General features: G+C 35.8%; 1 protein-coding gene across 1 annotated transcript in view; it reads left to right on the top strand.

Moving 5' to 3' along the window:
- Positions 1-20,753, top strand: part of LOC104290588 (long-chain fatty acid transport protein 6-like) — a 42,424-nt gene that overhangs the window by 1,969 nt on the left and 19,702 nt on the right. The window contains 3 exon segments of the mRNA XM_009889700.1: positions 7,463-7,669; positions 9,835-9,993; positions 11,023-11,147. Of these exon segments, the coding sequence (XP_009888002.1) occupies positions 7,463-7,669; positions 9,835-9,993; positions 11,023-11,147 (491 nt within the window).

Here is a 20,753-nt window from a genome sequence, read left to right as displayed (position 1 = left end):
GTTCCAGCAGCTGATAATAAGAGCGACTATGTTGAACTAACTTGTTCTGAGTCTGCCTCTACTCACAAAAGAAATGCTATGTGCAGACAGATAATACAACAGAGATACCAGCAAATCAGTCTCTGAGCTGGTCTTTTATGTGTTGGTCTTCTTACTTTATTCATGGGTTTTAGTGTCTTTTTGTCAGTACCTTGAGCCTGCAAGTCTTCACAGTGTTCTTCTTTGGGGCGTGGAGGTGGGTTTTTTTTAAAATCTGTATCTGTGAAAGAAGTTGAAGTTCTGTTATGTCCTTGTTTATTGGCCGTGTCATATGGAAAAGGTGCCTCTCCAAAGGAGTCCAAGATTTTCAACTGAAGTTTCATATACTGTTTAGTGCCTGTGAGGACTAACCCATGCCACTCTTGAAACAAAAGCTTACTATACACAATTATTGTACAGAATAATTTCTCCCTATTTTTTATAAAAATTGCAGGGCAGTATTTAACACCGAGTTTACACAGCCAGATAATTCTCAGAGGTCTGTTAAATATCTTTTCATCCAGTGTTAGTGTGTGTTTCAAGGGATTATTGTTGGTAGGCATGACTTGAACTTTCTTGTGTTTTATTCTTGTGGCACCATTTTCCACAGGTTTGTGCATAGCTTGAACATAGTATTTATTTTTTTTTTTCAAAATATTTACACAAGAAACAATCAGCCTGTGGTCCAATATCTATCATTGTCATAGTCAGGCATTGTGTTTGGCAGCTAAGATTGGGGTTTTTTAACCAGTGATTAGTAGTGGTATTATTTCTGGATAGTGGAAATTCTAATTTTCAAAAATATGTAGGTTTTTCACCCTCCACAAAAAAAAATATAAACTTGACTTAGCAATTCCATTTCTTGTAACAGTTATAAAACTATCTTTTCAGTGTTTTGGATTACCTTCAATCTTGTTCATGTACTGCACACAGCAGAAATCATCCCCTTAACAATTTGACCATTAACTGTCTGTGTTTCAGCAAGACCAGATTTGCTCTTGAAATCCCTGTCTTTAGTGGCACCAGGAACCTGTATTCAAATCTACTTAATATTAAGGGTTCATATACGCTGAAGGAAACCTTCCACCTTCTCCTCATATCTGGAACAGTTCCCACAGATAATTGTTTCTTGCAGTGAATGGTGGTGTAGCCTTACTCTGCGTGAGATGATTGCGTCTTGCAGCTTCTTTTGAACAGGAGATAATCTTGCCATTTTCCCAAAATGCTTTTATTTTTCACAAAAGTAATATCTTTACCCAAATAGGCTGTGCACTATTTGTGCTTGCATTTTCTTCCACACCTTGTTCAGTCTTTCATGCTGCCTGTTGAAGATCACTCTCATTTGTGGAATTTGTACTCTTTAGTTTTGTTTTGTTTTGTGCCTGCATATTTTTCAGAGGTTGTGGTTTGGTAACCTTGGTCCAATTAGTATCATCTTATCTTTCCTTGAGCGCTTGCAGTCAGCCATTCTTCTGGACTGACAATTCACTGATACTTTGATGGCTTTTTCTAACTTTAGATGGGAGTCTTCCAATAGTACCTAATTTTGAGGTGTTTGGTTTTGACTTACATATTCTACGAACTCTCTGCAATTGAATGTTTTATTCTTAAGCCTGAGATATGTCAGAAAACTTGTCAGTTTCTTATATGAAATGGATCTCTCTAACAGGTTGATTTTTTTTTTATATGGCAGCAATGTTCTTTTAATTCATTTAGCACCATCCAGTAACTTGGGTTTTTTCCTTCTTGTCCAACTGTAGGCTGTAAGGCAAATATAGATTCTCTGATTTGCCAATATTTAGACTTTGTGTTCCTTTCCGGTATTTCCACTTGCCTTTTGTGGCACAGAGAGAGTTTTTGCTTTAGCTACTTTAATTTGTCTGCTGTGTTCCCAGAGCATTTAGCTCTTGCTTTAAATTGTTGTGTAACATTCTCACACTTCCATTCCCAGAAACACTGTCTACCACCACTCCCATTCTGGGGAATGTTTGTTGAAAGAGATTCAAAAGTTGGAGTTTAAAACTGCCTGTTTAATAAAACAGCAGTTAACTAACATGTAAGTAAACGACGAACTTGTAAAGGGGAAAAAAAGAAGCTGTAGGCCCTTCTCTCTGTCAGACTGCCAGCATTAGCTTGCTCTGACAACAATCTGTTTAAAGGTATTTGTCCTTACTACATTTGTTACCAGATTAAGCCACCCTTATTCATTTAAAAACTACTGGTTTAATAGAGGAGTAAGGTACTGCTTAAAATTAAGGCACCTTTTAAGGCACTGTGTCCTTTCTAGGGAATATTTCAATTCATTGGAGTCTTGCTTGAACATGGGATTACATTTTATCTTTTGGACAGGACCTGTGTAACAGCAATACTATTAAACAACACTTAGAATCTATGGACCCACCAGAAGGGTACAAATGGGATTTACCAGTGCATTTACAGTGTGTTGCTAATCAGAATAGTTCAGCTGTTAGTAGGACATCCCAGATTGCCATCATGACTTCTGATGCCAGGATTCAACTGTGAAAGGATTGTATTACTAAACTCTGTGAGATTGGTTTACATCTGTCCTGACAACAAAGGCTATTCAGGGAGTGTACGTGCTGCAGCCTGTGGGCAGCAGTGTGGGCAGCCTGCTCTACGTGGGCCTGCTTGAGCAGGGGTCTTTGACCAAGATGACCTCCAGAGGTCCCTTCCAGCCATAGCCATTCTGTGATTCCGCATTTCTGTACAGAATTACATCTCCCAGCTGTGCAAGTATAGCATTTTCCTGGCCAGGATTCTTTACCCTTGAGGCACCAGCAGTGCTTTCTGCTGCTGCTGAGTGTATTTTGAACTTCTCGCCATCTGAGCTCAGAACCAGGGTTTATGCTGGCAGGAGTGAAGTTCAGAGAGGAGTGTGTCTACATCCTGGAGAAAGAGAGTAAACAAAGTCTTTTTTTGGTACTTGGGAATTAAGGTGATACGGTGTTACATACAAGCAGCAGTATCATCTCTTGTATGTTAGTCACTGAGTGAAAAAAAAGAATGCATTTTGTCAAAACGATCTTTTCTTAACTGTTTGAAATGAAAAGCTATTTAGACCTAAACATTTAGGACAAAGAAACCATAGAAGACCTGCAGAAGACACTCTGGTCTATTAGACACCATATCTCTCTTTGATCACTTGTTTTTACTTAGTCTGTGTCTCTGTCCCAGGTGGCCTTTGAGTAGAAAACAATGTCAAGCGTGATTCCCAGGTCAGTTTCTGTTTTACTACCTTTACTGTTTTCAGTGGCCTTTCAAGATACCAACACTGATGCTGAGCCACGACTGACTTGAAGTTTCCGTTATTATTACTTAGTGAGAATAAGTGCTGAGTGTAAGGAGTCACTTGGGGGATGAAGTACAAGTAACAATTATTTTCTGAGGCCAGACAGCGTGGGGAAGATTTTGGACTTCCCATAGCTTACTGAGCATATCAACCAGGGTACACATCAAAGTTATGTAAGAACCATCTCATACAGTTTTCCTTCCGAGTAACTTTCTGTTCAGTACAAGTTGATCTCATAATCTGATGTATTCCTTTCATCAGTGTAGGACTGTGTCCTTGCCAACAGGCTGCATTGTTTCTTTGCTAGAAAATAACATAAAAAGCCTTTTGTCCAACTTGAAGCCTAGGACTGTAGTTCAAAACCCAAACATATTTTCTTTGCTTTCTCAAAAGACGTAGCTGAATTATGTATTCATTTTAATTTAATGTAACAGTTTCACAAACTTTTTGTTGAATAATGAAAGGCTTTAAAATCAAGAGGGGGAAAAAAACCAAAAAAGTGGAGAAGCATATTCATCTTGACCAGTTACAGATTTTTTTCCCAGTAGAAGCCAAATAGTTAGCAAATGGTGAATATTAATATACAAACTATGTAAACAATGCACACAGAACTGCTGACTACATTGCCTAACTTCAGATAAGCAATCATTTCTTCCAAAACAAATAAACCAAAACCTGAATATACTTTTGTAGTATAAAAAGCAAACAATTACTTGAGAGAAACCACAAGCTTAAATAGCTAAATTGCTTTACTGTAATTGCTTTCCTATATGGTAAAGTACACATACCAGGTACCTCTAGAAAAAATCAAAGTATAGTTCCTCCAAGAGGGCTGTTTTTTCGTGACACATGGACAAGATGATATGTAAAGACCAATGAGCCTTACACAATGTCTGGCACAGAAGTTCTTTTTTTCATGGAACAAAAGATTAGTTGACTATCATTAGAATTATTCTTTGGAAATATGTTAGTACAACTGAGAGTTGTCTTCAAACACCCCATGGTCCTGTGTGTTCCAGAAGTAATTTTCAGTTTCTGGCACCTTGAATACAGCTGTTTTAAATTACCCTTTCTTATTCAGGAAATCACTTATTGTTTCTGCTGTTCTCTTCTATCTAACTAGAAATTTCTTTCAAGATAATGTATAATTACAAGGTGTTGGCATATTGTTCCAAGTAATACAATCCTGAGCACAGAAGAAAAATTCTATTGTATATTGATTCATAGTTCAATAGTAGTTAAAAAACCAAGCAAGCCTCTGTGCAACAACAAAAACTATAGGTTTTATGAGTGAGCATTTAGGAAAAAAATAAACAGTGTGTATGTTCAATTTGAAGATTGATCTTAGTTATTTAGAGTAAATATGTTTTGGTCTACTAAATGCCCTCCTGACGTTCTTGGTTCTTAAATGATTGTGTCTATAGAGTTGAAATTAATAGTTGCCATCTTTCTTCCTTTGAAGGAAGGAAAGAAAAGAGGGAAAAAGAAGAGGTAAGTTCTCTTCTTTTTAGCAGACTTGCATTTTACGTTATGCAAATATACAGAGAACTTGGTGCACCTCTACAACTTCTGAATACAAAAAAATTAGAAATATTTGTGAATTTCTTCATGTTGTGCAGTGCTAAACAAAAATGTCTTCTGTAGGGAAGTTAAGAGTTTGTCGGTAATATGGCTTCATCTTCATCACTTTCAAAATTGTAAAAATCTATGGAAAATAAGGAAAAGCAGCAGTGGTCCCTTTCGTATCTGCAGTACATAAAAAGGGTGACACTCACTGAGGGTTTTTTTGCCAGACCTTTTGCAAGAGGATAGTTTTCAGTTAAACAATAGGTGAAATTTCATTTACAATTACACTTTAGTTACCTGGGATAATTTTGCATGATGACTTTTATCGGGCAGTTTTTCTCAATTTTTGTACATCATGTTTATTATCTGGAAAGGACACCACAGGGGATGGACAGCTGAGTCTTGTTCAAAGGAAGCTGGGAGAGCCAAGAAATTCTTAACAATCTTTAACAATTAACAATCCTTAACATTTTGCTGGCACTGTAGTTGGAGCCACTGCACCAATAAAGAATGACAGAGAATGCTATGTTCTTTTACTATTTTTGAGAACAGAAATGGAGCTCCAGCCACTTCTAACACCTGTGTTTCTTTTGCTAGGTTCTCAGCCTAACTTGTACCTACACAAACTGTCATTAATTTATTCAGGAGACGTATATGTGTATATATATGTATAACAGGAACACAAAAATCAGTATTAGAAGGTAATAAGTATGTAGTTATTCTGTCATACATGATTTATTAATAGCTGTTTTTCTTTAGAAAGAATACTGTTGTATTTTCATATGTATTACTTGAAAAATATACGCTAATTTTATAATATGACAGCAAAACAGAATTAATATGCCAATGAACCTTGACTTTCAGTCCACCGGGTTTCTTGCAGTTAATACTATTGTCCTTAACATTATCTTTTATTCACATTTTTTCACTCTATTGATATGCATAGTGGAAGGGGACTGTACTCCAATTATTGAAACAGGAGGCTATCTGTCTTTTAGATTTTCATTATTATTTTGGTGATTCCTTCCTGAAATCATTCTACAGTGCAAAGAAGTTCGAACACAAAAATATGAATGTTGCACTCCATCAGATCTATTTGCTAAATGTTCATAAAATATACAGAACTTGTACTCTGTAGGCTTTAGGTTTGTAAGACATGATTAGTTGGCGACAGTAGACTGTATCTCTGTTATAGTAATAGTGACTATTATGTCATTCATTAAAATACATACAGCAGTCTATCATTAGGAAAGTAGTTTTCTGAAAGACAAAAAATCCTCAGTTATTTTGGTGTAAAATTTATGCAAGACGATGCTATTAATGGTATTCATATTTATATTTGTGAAATGAGCTTGGAGTTGACATCAGGATTTCAAATGCTGGTTCTGGCAATGCCTCATTATGAGGTTCTGGGCGAGTCATGTCAACTTTGTTTGTTTATTCATCTATAAAAACTAAGATAATAACATGAATTTATACCCACAGGGATATTTGCAAGATTAATTACATAGGCTGAGATCCAGGAAAGCACTTAAGTGTAAATGAGTCTTTAAGTATATGAATAGTTCTATTGAAAGCAATATTATTCCTGTTCTTGAGATTCTTCCTCGATTAGTACTTTAATTCCTGCACAGTGTTCTGAGAAAGTGACAGACTGTAAAATTCTTAGAAATGTAAACATAAATACCAAATATATTACTTAAGGATTGGCCTCTATTTATATTTTTTCTTTTTGTTTGATCTGGCGCTCTCTCATGGTTTCTTTGTTGGTAAACCAACAAAATACCTCTTAGTTATGCTGTTGTTTTTATTTTATAAAAGTGATTTTGTATGTATATTGAGGTAAAACCTAATAAAAGGAATGGTTTTCAGTGAACAAACGTGATTGTAAGGAAATAAAATTGTCTGATGTACCCAAAATCAGATTCTTTAAGGTATCCAAAACACTTAGAACACTACATAAATAGCCATATGGCTCTTTGGCAGTGTCTGAATAAGCCACGGGGTTGTATCATATTTCTGTTCTGTGAAATTCAGGTACTTACACACATGATACAGTTTTTTGTGTGTTTGTTTTTAAATTAGTTACTTCTATGCTTTTGAAAAAAAGCCTGTTCGATGACAGGTTGCTGTTGAGGGCATCCAGGGAAACCTGCACTGTAATTACAAGCTATGTATATATTTGCCTTGCATCTTCAACAGATATCTTCATGATTTGTTTGAAGTTGAAACTTAACTACACTTCATTCTGGTCTTAGCAATGACAAAGGGTTATCCAAAATGAGGTGGGCATGCAGGAGCTAGTAATCAAGGCTCACCATTTTGCCTTGAGGGTGAGTTGACAACTAGACATTGTGGGGTCAGCGTTATTTTTACCACATTATATCCTGTTTTCAGTGAATTTTCATTCTAGTTCATCGTTGTTTTATTCAATTTATTTATGTCCATGGAGGTGACTTTCATTCCTCTTTCTATTACAAAAAGTAAAACTTTCAGAGGCAAAATACTTTATTTGCTAGTTTTGTGAAGACATAATGTAATTAACATTATTTTATGTTAATTTTTAAGATTTGCTTGGCACACTGGAAGAAATTCTTCCTAACCTCCAAAAAGATGTTAGTGTTTGGATAATGACCAACGACTCCACTTCCCCAAGTGTGCATACTCTTTTAGACAAAATGGAGGCTGCATCTGAAGACCCTGTTCCAGTTAATCAACGCTCTGCCAACAACCTCAAGTCAACTGCTTTATATATATTTACTTCAGGAACAACAGGTACAGGTCTGCTAAAGGATCTATATTTTCCTTCAGCTTTCATCTAGAAACTTGATATTCTGAAACTCTAATCTTTTGGTTCATCTTTTCATAGCAGAATATTTCTTATCTAGAAGCAATATAGTAGAAAGTAAGCATGTTCCTTGTCAGTGACTGTTTATATTCAGTAGTTTATGGACTTCTTTTTTTTCCTGCCACATTGTGAAAATACTGTGAGAAGCTTTGCCTCATTAGTTCACAGTTAAGGTGTTTATAAAACATTTTGCTCTTTCAATGAGTTTATAATGATAATGAATATTATTTTGTGATAACGTACCTCTGCATAGCTACTATAGCTAACATTGTATCTAGAATTTAAAAAAACAATCTTCAAAGAAGAAAATAGACATTTGGTTTTTCTTCTTTAAGTCATGCTCTCTGCAGGTCACTGTAGAGACAGAAAATAGGATTAAGTTACTAGCCTTTTAGTTTAGAAACAGATGGCTGAATTTATTACCAGTGCTCCAGCAGCTAAGAAGCTAAGACTTTAAAAAAACTGATCACTGACATGAAAAGCAGCATGATGTTGTTAAGATAAGCAGATTGGCAGTCTCATTCAGCCGAACACAACAGTTTTAGTCACAAGAAGATTTAGAATGAAGATGTGTTTTATGGCTTTGTTCCCTCGCACAAAGACTTATTTAATTTATTTACTTCAGATTCTGGGGAAAAAATAGGAAATAAAACTGTCAGTCTGGGATAAAAAAATTAGGAAGGTATAAATATTTTCAAGAGGTCAGGTATGTTTGTAATACTGCTATGTGGTGGAGCTTGCTTGTTAAAAGTAAGGAGTTTTAGCTATAAAATGTTACAGAATTCTCCATGTAGGAGGATTTTGTTCTTAGAACTACATTCAGAATATCTGTGTGAAGTCTCAAATTTTAGTTACGTAGAATTTAAAATAATTTTGAGTGCTTGTATGTTTTACGTTCATTTACATTGGATTTCTTTTATGTACCATGTAGCTAAAAGAATACTGTTAGTTTAGTTTGAAGAGTATGGAATAACTAATTCTAATCTAAAGTAACTGAGCATTGTCACATATTTTGATAAAGTAAGAGCATAATATTGCTCCTAAAATCAGTGCCTGATAAACTTAGTTAAAAACAAAAGCAGTATCTTTCATGGTCTGTAGCCAGCTGTCTGTAAAGGCAGAAGGAAAAAACTCAAGACTCTGTAGCTCACTTCTTGCTACACATGGTTCACTGGCAACATAGACTTACTGCCTTTTCTCTTTACCATGATGGGCTTTGGAATAGCTTTAAAGCGTAGCTAGAATCTCCACAGACCACACTTCCAATTAACAGCTCTAGTTAAGTTTTCAAATGAATGGTACCTTTGATAGAAAAGGTGAGAAAACTTTCTGTAACATTAAATTTTTTGAATTTTTTATCAGTTCTCACTGTTCATCATCAGAACTCAGCCTGAAATTTGTGTATGTGAGAACATATATAAAGCAAGAACACATCCCCTAGTCAAAATAATGGGTACCAGAGTAGCTATTGTGAGTCTCCATGTTGCTGAACAAAAATACTGTGCTGAATCTGAAGAAACTCATTAAGAAGAACCTAACTGCAGTCGACTTTTTGCTGGATTTTTTTTTTTTTTACTTCTATGTAGTCTTCATAGCATTCTAAAACAAATACGTAGACTTAGATGTACACATCTTAGTTAAGCACGAACTACATGATCTATTTCGTGTAGATCCCATACCTTTCTTAATTGTGTTACAGTCACTATGACTCTTGCCTGAAAGAGATCTAGTGTGATGCCTATTTATGTTAAAGGAATGCTTTTTGGTCTTTGTTGGCTCTATATAATTTGATAGTATGATAACCATGGAGTTTCTTCATATTTCCATCTATTTCAATTTACTTGACATCAGATTAAATATATAACAGACATAGTTACAAACTTGCTTATATATCTTTATGTGTACAGAACAAACATGCAATACTGTGTTAAACAGCCAGTTGTCTGTTAACAGCCATCTAAACAGATGGCTGAAAATTTGGTTAGAGAAGAAAGAATTGATTCTTTTATGATTTTAGAGACCTTACACAGGAAATAAAAACAAAGTTTTCTGTAAGAGAAGCCTTATGCATGGTTTTATGTTTTCATTACAGGTCTTCCAAAGGCTGCGGTCATCAGTCACATGCAGGTTCTTAAGGGAGCTGCTGGACTGTGGGCTTTTGGTGCTACTGCAGAAGACATCATTTATATTACTCTGCCTCTTTATCACAGTGCAGCATCTCTTCTTGGCATTGGTGGATGCATTGAATTGGGTAGGGCTTTTTTCATTTAATTGTGTTGCTAATAGAGAATTAATTACTATAAAAAAGCATAAAACACACTTAGTTTAACTGCCATTAAGGAAACTAATGCCTTGCTGAAATCAAATGAAAAGTCTTTTCAGAATAGGTTTATATTTCTGTATTTGGGGATATGGGGGTGTTGTAATAGCAAAGGAGCCTTTACAAGCTGTCTTTGTGGTACTGGAGAATAACTAGTTATAGTAATTTGTGTCACAAATGTTTTTACTTTCTTTTATATTTAGGTAAAAAAGAGTTTAAGGACTTAGGTAATATTTTGGTATTGTGTATAGTGCATTAGTATATATGTAGACTAAGCATTGTATGGTGGAATAGAATATTTAGGTGAACTTAAAAAGACTGACACACATCTATAGTAAACATTCACCTTTGTCATATATCATTAGATGATATATAACTTTTTTTCCATTCAACTTGTGTACTGTTTTGTCACGGACAATAAAATACATACTTTGTGGAGACAATGTAGGTGTCCTCAATGACTTTCTTATAAAAGATTTATTTGGAACTTGATGGCAAATATTTCCTGTTTCCTGAAGCATCAAGGACAAGTCAGAGCAAGGGAAGGATCATTGGATTATGGATTAATGCTATGTGAATCTGCATCGATGTATACTTTCTTTGTTGAAAAATGAGGTTTCAGTGATACCTAAATGATGTGCTAATTCAGACTGACTTTTCTGGATATTCAGTTAAACTCTTTTGAATAATGTTACAACACCAACAAAAAGAAGTTGTCTTCTTACTTTTAACCTCTTATCTATTGGTTTACTGTCACTGAGGAGGCTGGGTTCACCTCCCTTCTTTGTCTACCAGGTTTGAACACGTCTTCTAATAAAACAGCTTAAATATCTTATAGTTCTCCTAACAAGGTTGCTCTTAGTTCCTCTTATGTTCTATTTCGTAGAAATAGTGAACATAGCTAGCTAAGCTGCCATGTAAAGAAAATGCTTAATTTCCTTTTCTACTGTTTCTGTAAAGGTGCAACCTGTGTGTTAAAAAAGAAGTTCTCAGCTAGTCAATTTTGGAGTGACTGCAAAAAGTACAATGTGACTGTCATCCAGTACATTGGAGAACTTTGCCGTTACCTTTGCAGCCAGCCAGTGGTAAGTGGAACCAAAACGATGGCTATTTGTCTGTAAGTGATATGGACATTTGTTGTTCTTCACGTGGTTATATTAAAAGCATAATAAAACTGTACTGAACCTGTTCCTCTGCCCTTCTTTTTATGAGAGGTTCTTCAAATATTTCATGACCTGTAGACTGAAAAAAAAAACCCAAATGGCTTGAATCAGGAAGATGTTAAAGTATTATCATAGAATCATAGAATGGTTTAGGTTGGAAGGGACCTTGAAGATTATTGAGTTCCAACCCCCCTGTCATGGGCAGGTACGCCTCCCACTAGACCAGGATGCCCAAGGCCACATCCAGCCTGGCCTTAAACACTTCCAGGGATGGGGCCTCAACAACTTCTCTGGGCAACCTGTTCCTGTGCCTTACCACCCTCAGAGTGAAAAATTTCTTCCTAATGTTTAATCTAAACCTGCCCGCTTCCAGTTTATATCCATTCCCCCTCGTCCTGTCACTACATGCCCTTGTAAAAAGTCCTTCTCCAGCTCTCCTGTAGGCCCCCTTTAGGTACTGGAAAGCTGCAATAAGATCTCCCCCGGAGCCTTCTCTTCTCCAGGCTGAACAGCCCCAACTCTCTCAGCCTCTCCTCATAGGAGAGGTGCTCCAGCCCTCGGATCATCCTCGTGGCCCTCCTCTGGACACGCTCCAACAGGAGGGGATTATGTTGGGGGACTTATGCTGGGGACTCCAGAGCTGGGTGCAGTACTCCAGGTATTAAAACAAAAGATTTCGACACTAAGAACTGGATCAGTACCATTTGGTGAAAAAATATTATTTCATAGAGTTTCACAATGTAAATTCAGAAAAACAGGGTTACTGTTCAATGTCGTTTCAGAATTTTCAAAACTTTGTTTCTTGGCATATGAGTATGTCAGAGGTCTCAAGTTTTGAGGTCATGTTTTAGCGCTGCACTGGCTCATGGAATGTGCTTGTTTTGAGACCATCCAAACCATGTGTTAAAATTTGGAAGGAGGTTGGTCTAGGTTAGCAGCTCAAAGGAGGAATGCCCTTTGTTCCAATTAGAAAGCTAATCCAGACAACAAAGCTGGTTTTGTTAAAGTGATGTTCCTCTCTGAAACTGTGTTAGCCCTAACTTGAAAATACTTCCTTTCCCTTGGCAGTCAGTGGTGTCATGGTCTATCTACATGGTCTCAAGTATGAAGCATGCTGAACCTGTTGTAATTACCAAGTATAGCTGACTCAGGTTAACTGAATGAACTCTGGATCTGGCTATTTTCTGATATGTTTCTGTATCTACTTACTGATGACAGAGAGAGCCCAAGATACTTAGGCTAAGCTAAATGCCTAAAATATGTTGGAATTCATTTAAGATGTAGAGAATAATATAGACAGAATGGATATACCTGGTTGCATAGCACACCGAACTGACTTCCTGTCCTCAAATGCTTGAGCTAAATGTGTCAAAATTAATATGAAACAAACATTCATAGTCCAGTATAAACTAGAATTCATCTTGCTAATTCTATCAACTTCTATCCCTTTAGCTGCAGATTGTCCTATTGTGTTTCAGTAGTAAATCCTGAACGTTGCATCATATATTATCTTACCTGGTTACACATTGTAATAAGTGACTACGCAGTTACTTATGATCAGAAACAGCTTTTATTTTGAATACTAAATAAAAATAAATAGCAGTTTCCAAGTACCTGTATAACATTAAGCAAAAAGAACTGTGTCTTCTTTTAATTTAACGAAATGTTTAGGAGAACACAAAGAGATTTGTGAAAACGTACAGAAGTTGGATTATCTCTTTCAACAATCTCCCTTTGCCTCTATAATTTCATTTTGTGATTTCAAGAAAATAATCAGTGTTTTATTTCCTTTTTGGTGAATTTTATTGAAGTGACTCACCTCTTAGGATATGGTGCTGATAATTCAAATCAATTAATCTGAAAATTATTTTCTAATCCAAGTCCTCATTTTATGATTTTCCAGAATAACCTCCTGCTTAAGCAGTATTCTAATAATTCGAAGGGAATGCAAATTAGTCTTGTTTTCCAGCAGAATAACAATTTGCATTAATATCTCAAGTTGCTGACCCAAGAATGGAAAAAGTCAGTGTTCATAAGACAAAGGATCTTTTTACTCCTGAAAATTTTCAGAAGTATGTTTAAGTAATGTAGCAGTGGGTCATAGATCCTACAGCACTATCCATACATGCCTCAGCAAGGAGAATGTTCTTGAATTAAAGAGGGCATGGCTGACATCCCAGTGAACACCACTGGCTGTGACATGAAACCAGAATAGCAAAACCTTTCTCTCTCCGTTTCTTTTTTTTTTGGCATCTCTATTTAAAATTTTTATTTGTTTGGTTTTTAACTTCACAATAAAATAAACTAAAAGTTAAGGGTAACAAAAAATCAGGTTAAAGACCATAAGTAAAATCGAAACATATGAAGGGCCTAGCTTTTATAAATTGTGATTTTTCTTCATTGTAGGCTAACCTGATTTCTCCAAAGTCATCTAGCTCCTCTCCAACACTTGCCAGCTTTTGCTGTGTTTGCAGGCTCAGATAGTATTTGTTCCCCTTTTTGCTCCTTTAACTGCACAGTTAGAGCACGGCATTTTGTTTTATCCATTTATCCTGTTCAGTACCTTAAAGCAAGAATGATAGATTAATATACTTCATTTTCTAAAACAAACTTTATTTTTAAATCCTTACCAAAACATGATAAGGTTAAAGGAGTTTTAAATTTCGCAAATAAAGTTATTTATGCCACATTAACTATGCATATACTATATACAATATTTATACCGTCATTAACTATTCATTAACTGTATAACTATTCTATTTATTGATTTATGTGCATACTTTCTAGGACCTGGCATGTCTAAACTCTGGTTTGTGATGCTACGGGGGTTTTTGGTTTGTTGGGTTTTTTTGTTTGTTTTTTGGGGTTTTTTTTGTTAACTGGCTAAAGAGAAACCTAATGTACCTTATCAAGAAAAATTAAAATTATAAAATGAATCAGTTGACAGCTAGGCACTTGAAGAAAAGTAGTATTTGTCATGTTAAAACTGGAAGAGAAACATGTTCACACAAATAAGTGGAATGATTTTAAATATGTTATGCAATCCATAATAGTTTTTCAAGTAGGTAAAATAATTTGCCAAGTTGTTACCTCTCTTTAAGTTTCATTAACTTAGAAGTACTATATATATTGGCAGCATGAGAAAGATATAGCTAATGCAAGTTTTAAATCTCTGTGAAGGTATTATGTGAGCAGTGTTCTCAAGGTTAGAGTACTATAAAGCTCTTCTAGTGAACACAGATTAAAACCGTAGCAATTATCTTAAGCGCTTCATTTGCTTATTTAACACTAAACTTGAAATAAATGGTATATGTCTAATAGTTGAAGGCCACAGTGTGGCCTTCTATTTCATAGATTTTGAACAGAACTTTTGACAAGTCCCTGTGGTAGCATACAGACTCTTAGTTTAGCTTTCTGTATTAGTTTTGTCTCGTTTGATCTTTCTGCCTCTCACTCACACCTGCAACAGCTTTTGAAGACTCTTACAGTAGAATTTTTCTGAAACCTGTTCTGCATCCAGTTTGGTTTAGTAACCTGTTGTCTTGAGAGAACGTTTGTTAGAAAAGGAAGTCATCCTTTTTCTTTAAGTATAAGTACAAAGACCTTGGATTATGTGACGTTCATAGATTTTGCTGGGTTCCAAAATAAGTAAATAATCCTCATGCGTGCCCTCTTCCAAGCTCTTTTTCTCCAGTCTTTTGATCATAGTGAAAGTACAGGAACCAACACTGATGGCTAGTAGCCTTCAGTAGCTACAAAATGGATCCTGCTCTAAGATATTAGCATCACTACTCCAGTGGAAGAGAATATTCAGCAAATTATTAACTTGCTCTTGTTGGCTGACAGTGCTCAAAGTCACTGTTATCTATGAAATTTCAGAAGTATGGCATAGCATAGCTCCGTATTTCCTCTCTAAGCAAAGGCCTTGGAAATACTTCTCTACTAATGTGTGGATATATTTTCCTTAGAGGGTTGCAGCACATTTAAAATTTAACATTTGAAGTGTATACAAAGTCTTCCTAATGCACTTGCAGATTTACTTCAAATTTGAAATAATGAGCTATTTACGTAATACATTGCATCCTGAAGCTTTTAGAAAGATATGAATGGTAATGCAGCATCTCTCCTGCTTTTCTGTAAAGGAGACATGAATCCTGAAATGATTTACAAACAGAGGCTAGAAATCAGTTTTCTTGATCATTATATCCTGTCATTTACTCTCATAAGCTGTAATACATTATGGCATTAACTATATGATTTATGATACCTTGCATGAACTTGGTAAGCTGTCTATTAAAATGAGAGTTCATTTCTACTTGTATTCAAAGTCAATTTCACAATTAATTATATCATTGCTTAGAAATTTTCTTTCAATACGTGTCCTTTTTTATGTCCATTTGGTATTGAGCCAGTGTTATTCTTTGGTATTGGTAACATTTCCTGTTTCCTTCGTGTGATCTCAAGTGTGTAAGACCATGTGTATCAGCTTTCAGACTTTATTTTGTTAAGCTGAAGCAAGCCAATCTCTCTACTACATCCAGTTTGGCCAAGGTTTCTCTGGATAGGATTAAGCTCTCTGAAGTGACTTTAGAAAAGATGCTTAAGGATTTATTTTATTAAAACTCTTCTGTGTTAGAACAATAGTAATTTAGAAGGAGAAAACAAGGAAGTCAATGCTGCTGGGATAAGCAGACAGAATGAACGCTTATTTCACAGAATTTCCCTGCTGTTTACTCAAGTGTAGTGGGAGGGGATGTAGGAATGGAATTTATGTATGTTGGATAGCACTCTCTCCCACCTAGAAACAGGTTTCTTTGAAGGAAGGGAATATGATGGTCAGGTAAGGAAGGAAAAATGAGTCAGCAGGCAATTCTCTACAATACAGGTTTTACTTGGCATTGCATTTTATTCACCATTAAATTTTAGCTCAGTTTACGTTCAGTACTGGAAATTGTTCTTTCTCTTGTCATTAAAGTGTGCAGTGGAAATTTGTCAAGCCCCTTGCAGGTTCTCAGCATACACATTTTATTAAATACCCCAAACCACTAATGTGTCACAGTTACAGACAACCACATCTGTACGTTCCATTTGAAGTCTCTGAGTAATCTCTTTATGTCATTACAATTTTATTTGCTGGCGGAAATTTTTCAATTTATTTATTCTTCTAGTGACTTGTGCTTTTTCTAAAAAATCTGCAACCACTTGCATAAGTCATAAGCGGACATCACTGTTAATCTAAGTTGTTACTGGTTTACTACAGTATTAACAGTGCCTAAAAGGAGAACTGAACGCTGTTTTTATATGTGGTTAGAGAAAATAGACTTTTTAGACTAAGAACATATTCAGCACATCTGAAATGAAGCTTAGGAATGGACCTGGGATTTGGAAGCTTGTATTTTTTTCCTCCAGACTGTGTCAGTTGATCTAATAAAAAATTATACTGTATATCACAAGAAACTTTGTGCTTTAAACTGCCATGACTACAACAACAGTATTATTTTTAAAAAGTGGGTTTAAAAGCAGATTATAATTCTGTCCATTTTGGCTGCTGCCTTCTAATATTTAAATGGACTAGCATACTGATCTTGGACTCCATTCACACGATCATTTTGTGTCTGTTTTCTCATTCTGCCCACTATTAATGGTAAAGGTTGTCAGGCTGTCTTCCTGCAAAAGTCTTCTGTAATGTTCATAGAGCTCATCTGGTCTTAAGAAGCATTGATTTTCTATACCCAAAACAGCACTGAAGCCTAGTTGCAATGTCAGCTACTGGTTTTAGCATGGTGGCTCAAGCCTTTTCTGAGTCTTTAAGAGGTCAGGTAACTTGGCCCATTTCCTTCCTTCCAGCTTCTTTTCCTAGATACTCATCTTTTGGGTTAAGCTCGTGGAGTCATGCAGAGAAAAGACCTGATAGTGAAGCCTAGGAAGCACAATCATACTTCTACAAAGGGAAGCTTCATATTGCTCACAGAATACTGTGGGCAGTATGAAGCACAAGAAATAATCTGTGCGTGCCTTAATTCTCTGAATTGACTTTTGAAAAGTTCTGTGTAATTTGTTTTGACTTGTGGGGTCCTGGGGCAATCACCAAAAATGCAACGATCTACTTAATATTACTGGGTGGAACACAGACAGAGTGACTTTTTGTTGTTGGTAGATATCTTCTGAGGAAACAGAATTGCAACTAAAGAAAACATTTCCTGTTAGAAGAGCTAAAGAAAGAAAACTCCTGTTAGAATCTAGTCCTATTAGATTATCAGGAGATTGATTAATGAAAGCATGGTGAGAGTGAGCTATACGAAATAGCAAACAGCCAGTTCCTGAGCTGTAAGGATGTGTCCTGTTTCTAGAATTCCTGTTCCTTTCTTATGGTGCATCTCTTCAGTATCCTTCCTGTTTTCTTTTACTTGTATTTTTAAATTTGCGTATGTATTTTGCTCAAAAAATGAACTTGCAATTTATAACTAGGCATTACTGAAAAGTGAATGTAAGCATGCATCTTGAAGACTTCATTACGTTTGTCGTCATAATGGCAGTAGGATATCTCTTATTTTACAGTCTCTCTACTAACTACCTGATGCCCCTTTTTTTCGAGCTAATGTGTCAATAGAGAACTGGTGAATGTGTTGTTGCAAACAATCATTGTAAATACATAAGTGTAAACCCAGTCCTGGTCTGTCCATCATATTTTATATTTAACAAATGTTTGCATTTCTCAGGTCCTGAAATTGCTTTTAGTTTCATCAAGGCCATAACACAAGAAACATTTCATGCCTCCTTTGCTTGAAGTTACCTTTGCTTCTCTCAATTTGTCTTTTCCTGCTGCAGAAATGGTAAAGTAGGGCAATGAACCTGTTTTCCTGTATTGTTTTAAAGCAACTGCTAAGTACATTTTTATATAGCTGCAGTCATGAATCCTTCCTGCACCCATTAATATACTGTTGATGGCACTTTAAAAGGCATTTCTTTTATCAAAGACTTAATCATGTAGATAGTCTGCATAGTTTACAAAGAACACTTAAGGAGGAAAGACTGGCAGATGAAAAATCCCAGGTATGTGGTATTTAGTGTAATAAGGCAGATCTTGACTTGTCAATTAATTGCTATACAAATGAAACAAGCACTCAGAACGGAGAAACAGTGCGTCAGAAACTTTATGATGTGTGCAGATATTTGGCACATGGTTCAAAGATCTTGGCAGAATGAGCTGAAGAAAAGTCCAGGTGTAAGGGAAGAACAGTTCTTGCTTATTAATGCTTCAGAAAGGCATTGAAAAAAATGTTTACCTTTACTGTTAGAAATAGGTGGATCCAGACTGACTCCCCATTTTATTTCACATTATTTGAACTTCTTTGTGATAGTTGACCACAGCAAGGCACTGAGTCATTCACATATGAGATACTGTGAGGAAATACAGCTTTAAGTGAAGGAAATGTTAACTTGGTACTACACTGTTGCAGCAGGCTAAGAATATGCATGCTGACCAGCTGCATACCAACTGTTGCACTGGTAACAATGCCACAGCTTGTTGAGGTGTCAAGAATGGCACAGGGGTAGTAGAGCTTGTCTCCCAGAAGAGATGTGTACTAGGTAACTCCTTGGAGGTCCTCCTTCTCATATAATTCTGTCTACTGTACCAAAGGGAAGCTAGTTGATGAAATGCTGTCTGAATATGGCAGAAATTCAAAGCATGACTGTTTGGTGCCATAGTCTGTTTAAAGAACAAGTTCCTGCATATTTAAATAATTTCAATTTTCATACATTAGGACACCGTAAGTGTGCATCACTCAACCATGTTTCTAGAATTTGTTGGAACTATCATGCCTTTTCCTTGCCTTCTCTTATTTATTGCATTTTATTTACTGCATAAGTTTTTGGCCACAGTGCCTATGGATACCAACACAACTGCCCTAGAGTTGGACTCTGTCAGTGATTTGGACAATAATACAGGTGGTGAATATATAGATTGAGTCACGAAAAAGATGTTAAAAGTACTAACTCCATTTTATTTACTGTGGTTCACTTTCCGTTGAAAGTCAGTTACATGTAAAGCTAACATGGATTAATGTCATATATTATACAAGTCTAGGTAAAAATATGTAAAAAAATAGCTATATGAATTTATTCTTATGTAAAACTGATGTGAATTATCACTGTTTAATGTTTCCCTCATTATAATTATTTTCTTGATACTTATTAAACCTGCTGGGAAATTAAATTACATATAGTTTCCATTCTTACAGTTGAAAGACTGCTACATGCATGACAGTTTTAGTGCCTTTTCCCCAGAAAGCCCTGCGCTATTCTTCAGGGAGTCATGTGTCAACAGATGGGTACAACTGTGATGGAACTGACTAAATCACAAATACGGCAGTTGTAGCAATGCGGTCTAACAGAAAATGTACCTTAGTTGTGAAGATGTGAATTACTGCCCTCTCTTTTTAAGAAAATGCACTTTCTGTGTTCAGTTCTTGATGACATCATGCAGCTTCTTTGGTTTTTTGCAAAAGGGCTGAATGTCTTAAGAGAATATTTCCTGAAGTGAGATAGTCATACACTGTATTGTTGATAGGTGTTAACATTGCAAGCACAGTACGATGCTGACCTGTCAGGTTTACTCTGCATCTTTTCCACTAGAGAAACAACTTTGTGCTGTGGTAATATAAACCAGACAAAATATGCTTTGAATCTGCTTTGGTACGTCCAAAATGATCTCTGAAGGTCCCTTCCAACCCCTACTGTTCTGTGATTCTGTGGTTACGTAAATAACATGAGGAACTGAAGGTATTGAAGTAACTGCACTTTTAAATGATGCTGTATTTGTCCTTTTGGAAAAAAAAAAAAAAACAATCCACATATGCCATTGTTTTCTAGTTTGTCCTAGTTTTTGTTTTTTCAGCAAACAGCCACCAATGCTTTTATTTTTCTTAAAGTATAAATAATGGAAGCAAACTCACCTGCTTATTAACTTGTTCTCTAGAGATTTTGAATATTCCTAGCCTGATGAATGACCCACTTAATTAGTGTGTGTATATATATGCACATTTTTGTCTCTTGTGTTCATTGTGGGATGAAGGATTTCTGTGAAAGAATTTCTAGTGCTATTTTTCATATCTCAGCAAAGGCGGTAGATTTGAATAATTCAGTGGCGTCAGCAAGGGGTAACTGCAGTTCAGTTACTGACACATTAATTTCAGCTTAGCAATGAAACTGTAAGGAAACTAACCCAATTCGAAAAGTTTTAAATTGAGCTGACTGAAATATTCAAAAGATGGCGGACAGTTTTCTGGGGGAAAAAAGAGTTAAAAGCTTTCCTGACAAAGTTCAAAGTAGCACTGAAACACTTTCTCTTAAAAAAATAAATACTTTTGTTGTTTGTTGACAGTATAATGATTTTGCATGTGTAATATAACCGACCTTATTATTTCAGATATATGAAAATCTACACTGTTGCATTGTGATATTGCATCTGAAGTTTTGAAAACACAAACCACTCCGAAAATTACATCTGTAGGCAATTTTTAGATG

Source organism: Charadrius vociferus, unplaced genomic scaffold (assembly GCF_000708025.1).
Source record: "Charadrius vociferus isolate BGI_N301 unplaced genomic scaffold, ASM70802v2 scaffold377, whole genome shotgun sequence".
In the NCBI taxonomy this organism is placed as follows: domain Eukaryota; kingdom Metazoa; phylum Chordata; class Aves; order Charadriiformes; family Charadriidae; genus Charadrius; species Charadrius vociferus.
This window is presented reverse-complemented; position numbering and strand designations above follow the sequence as displayed.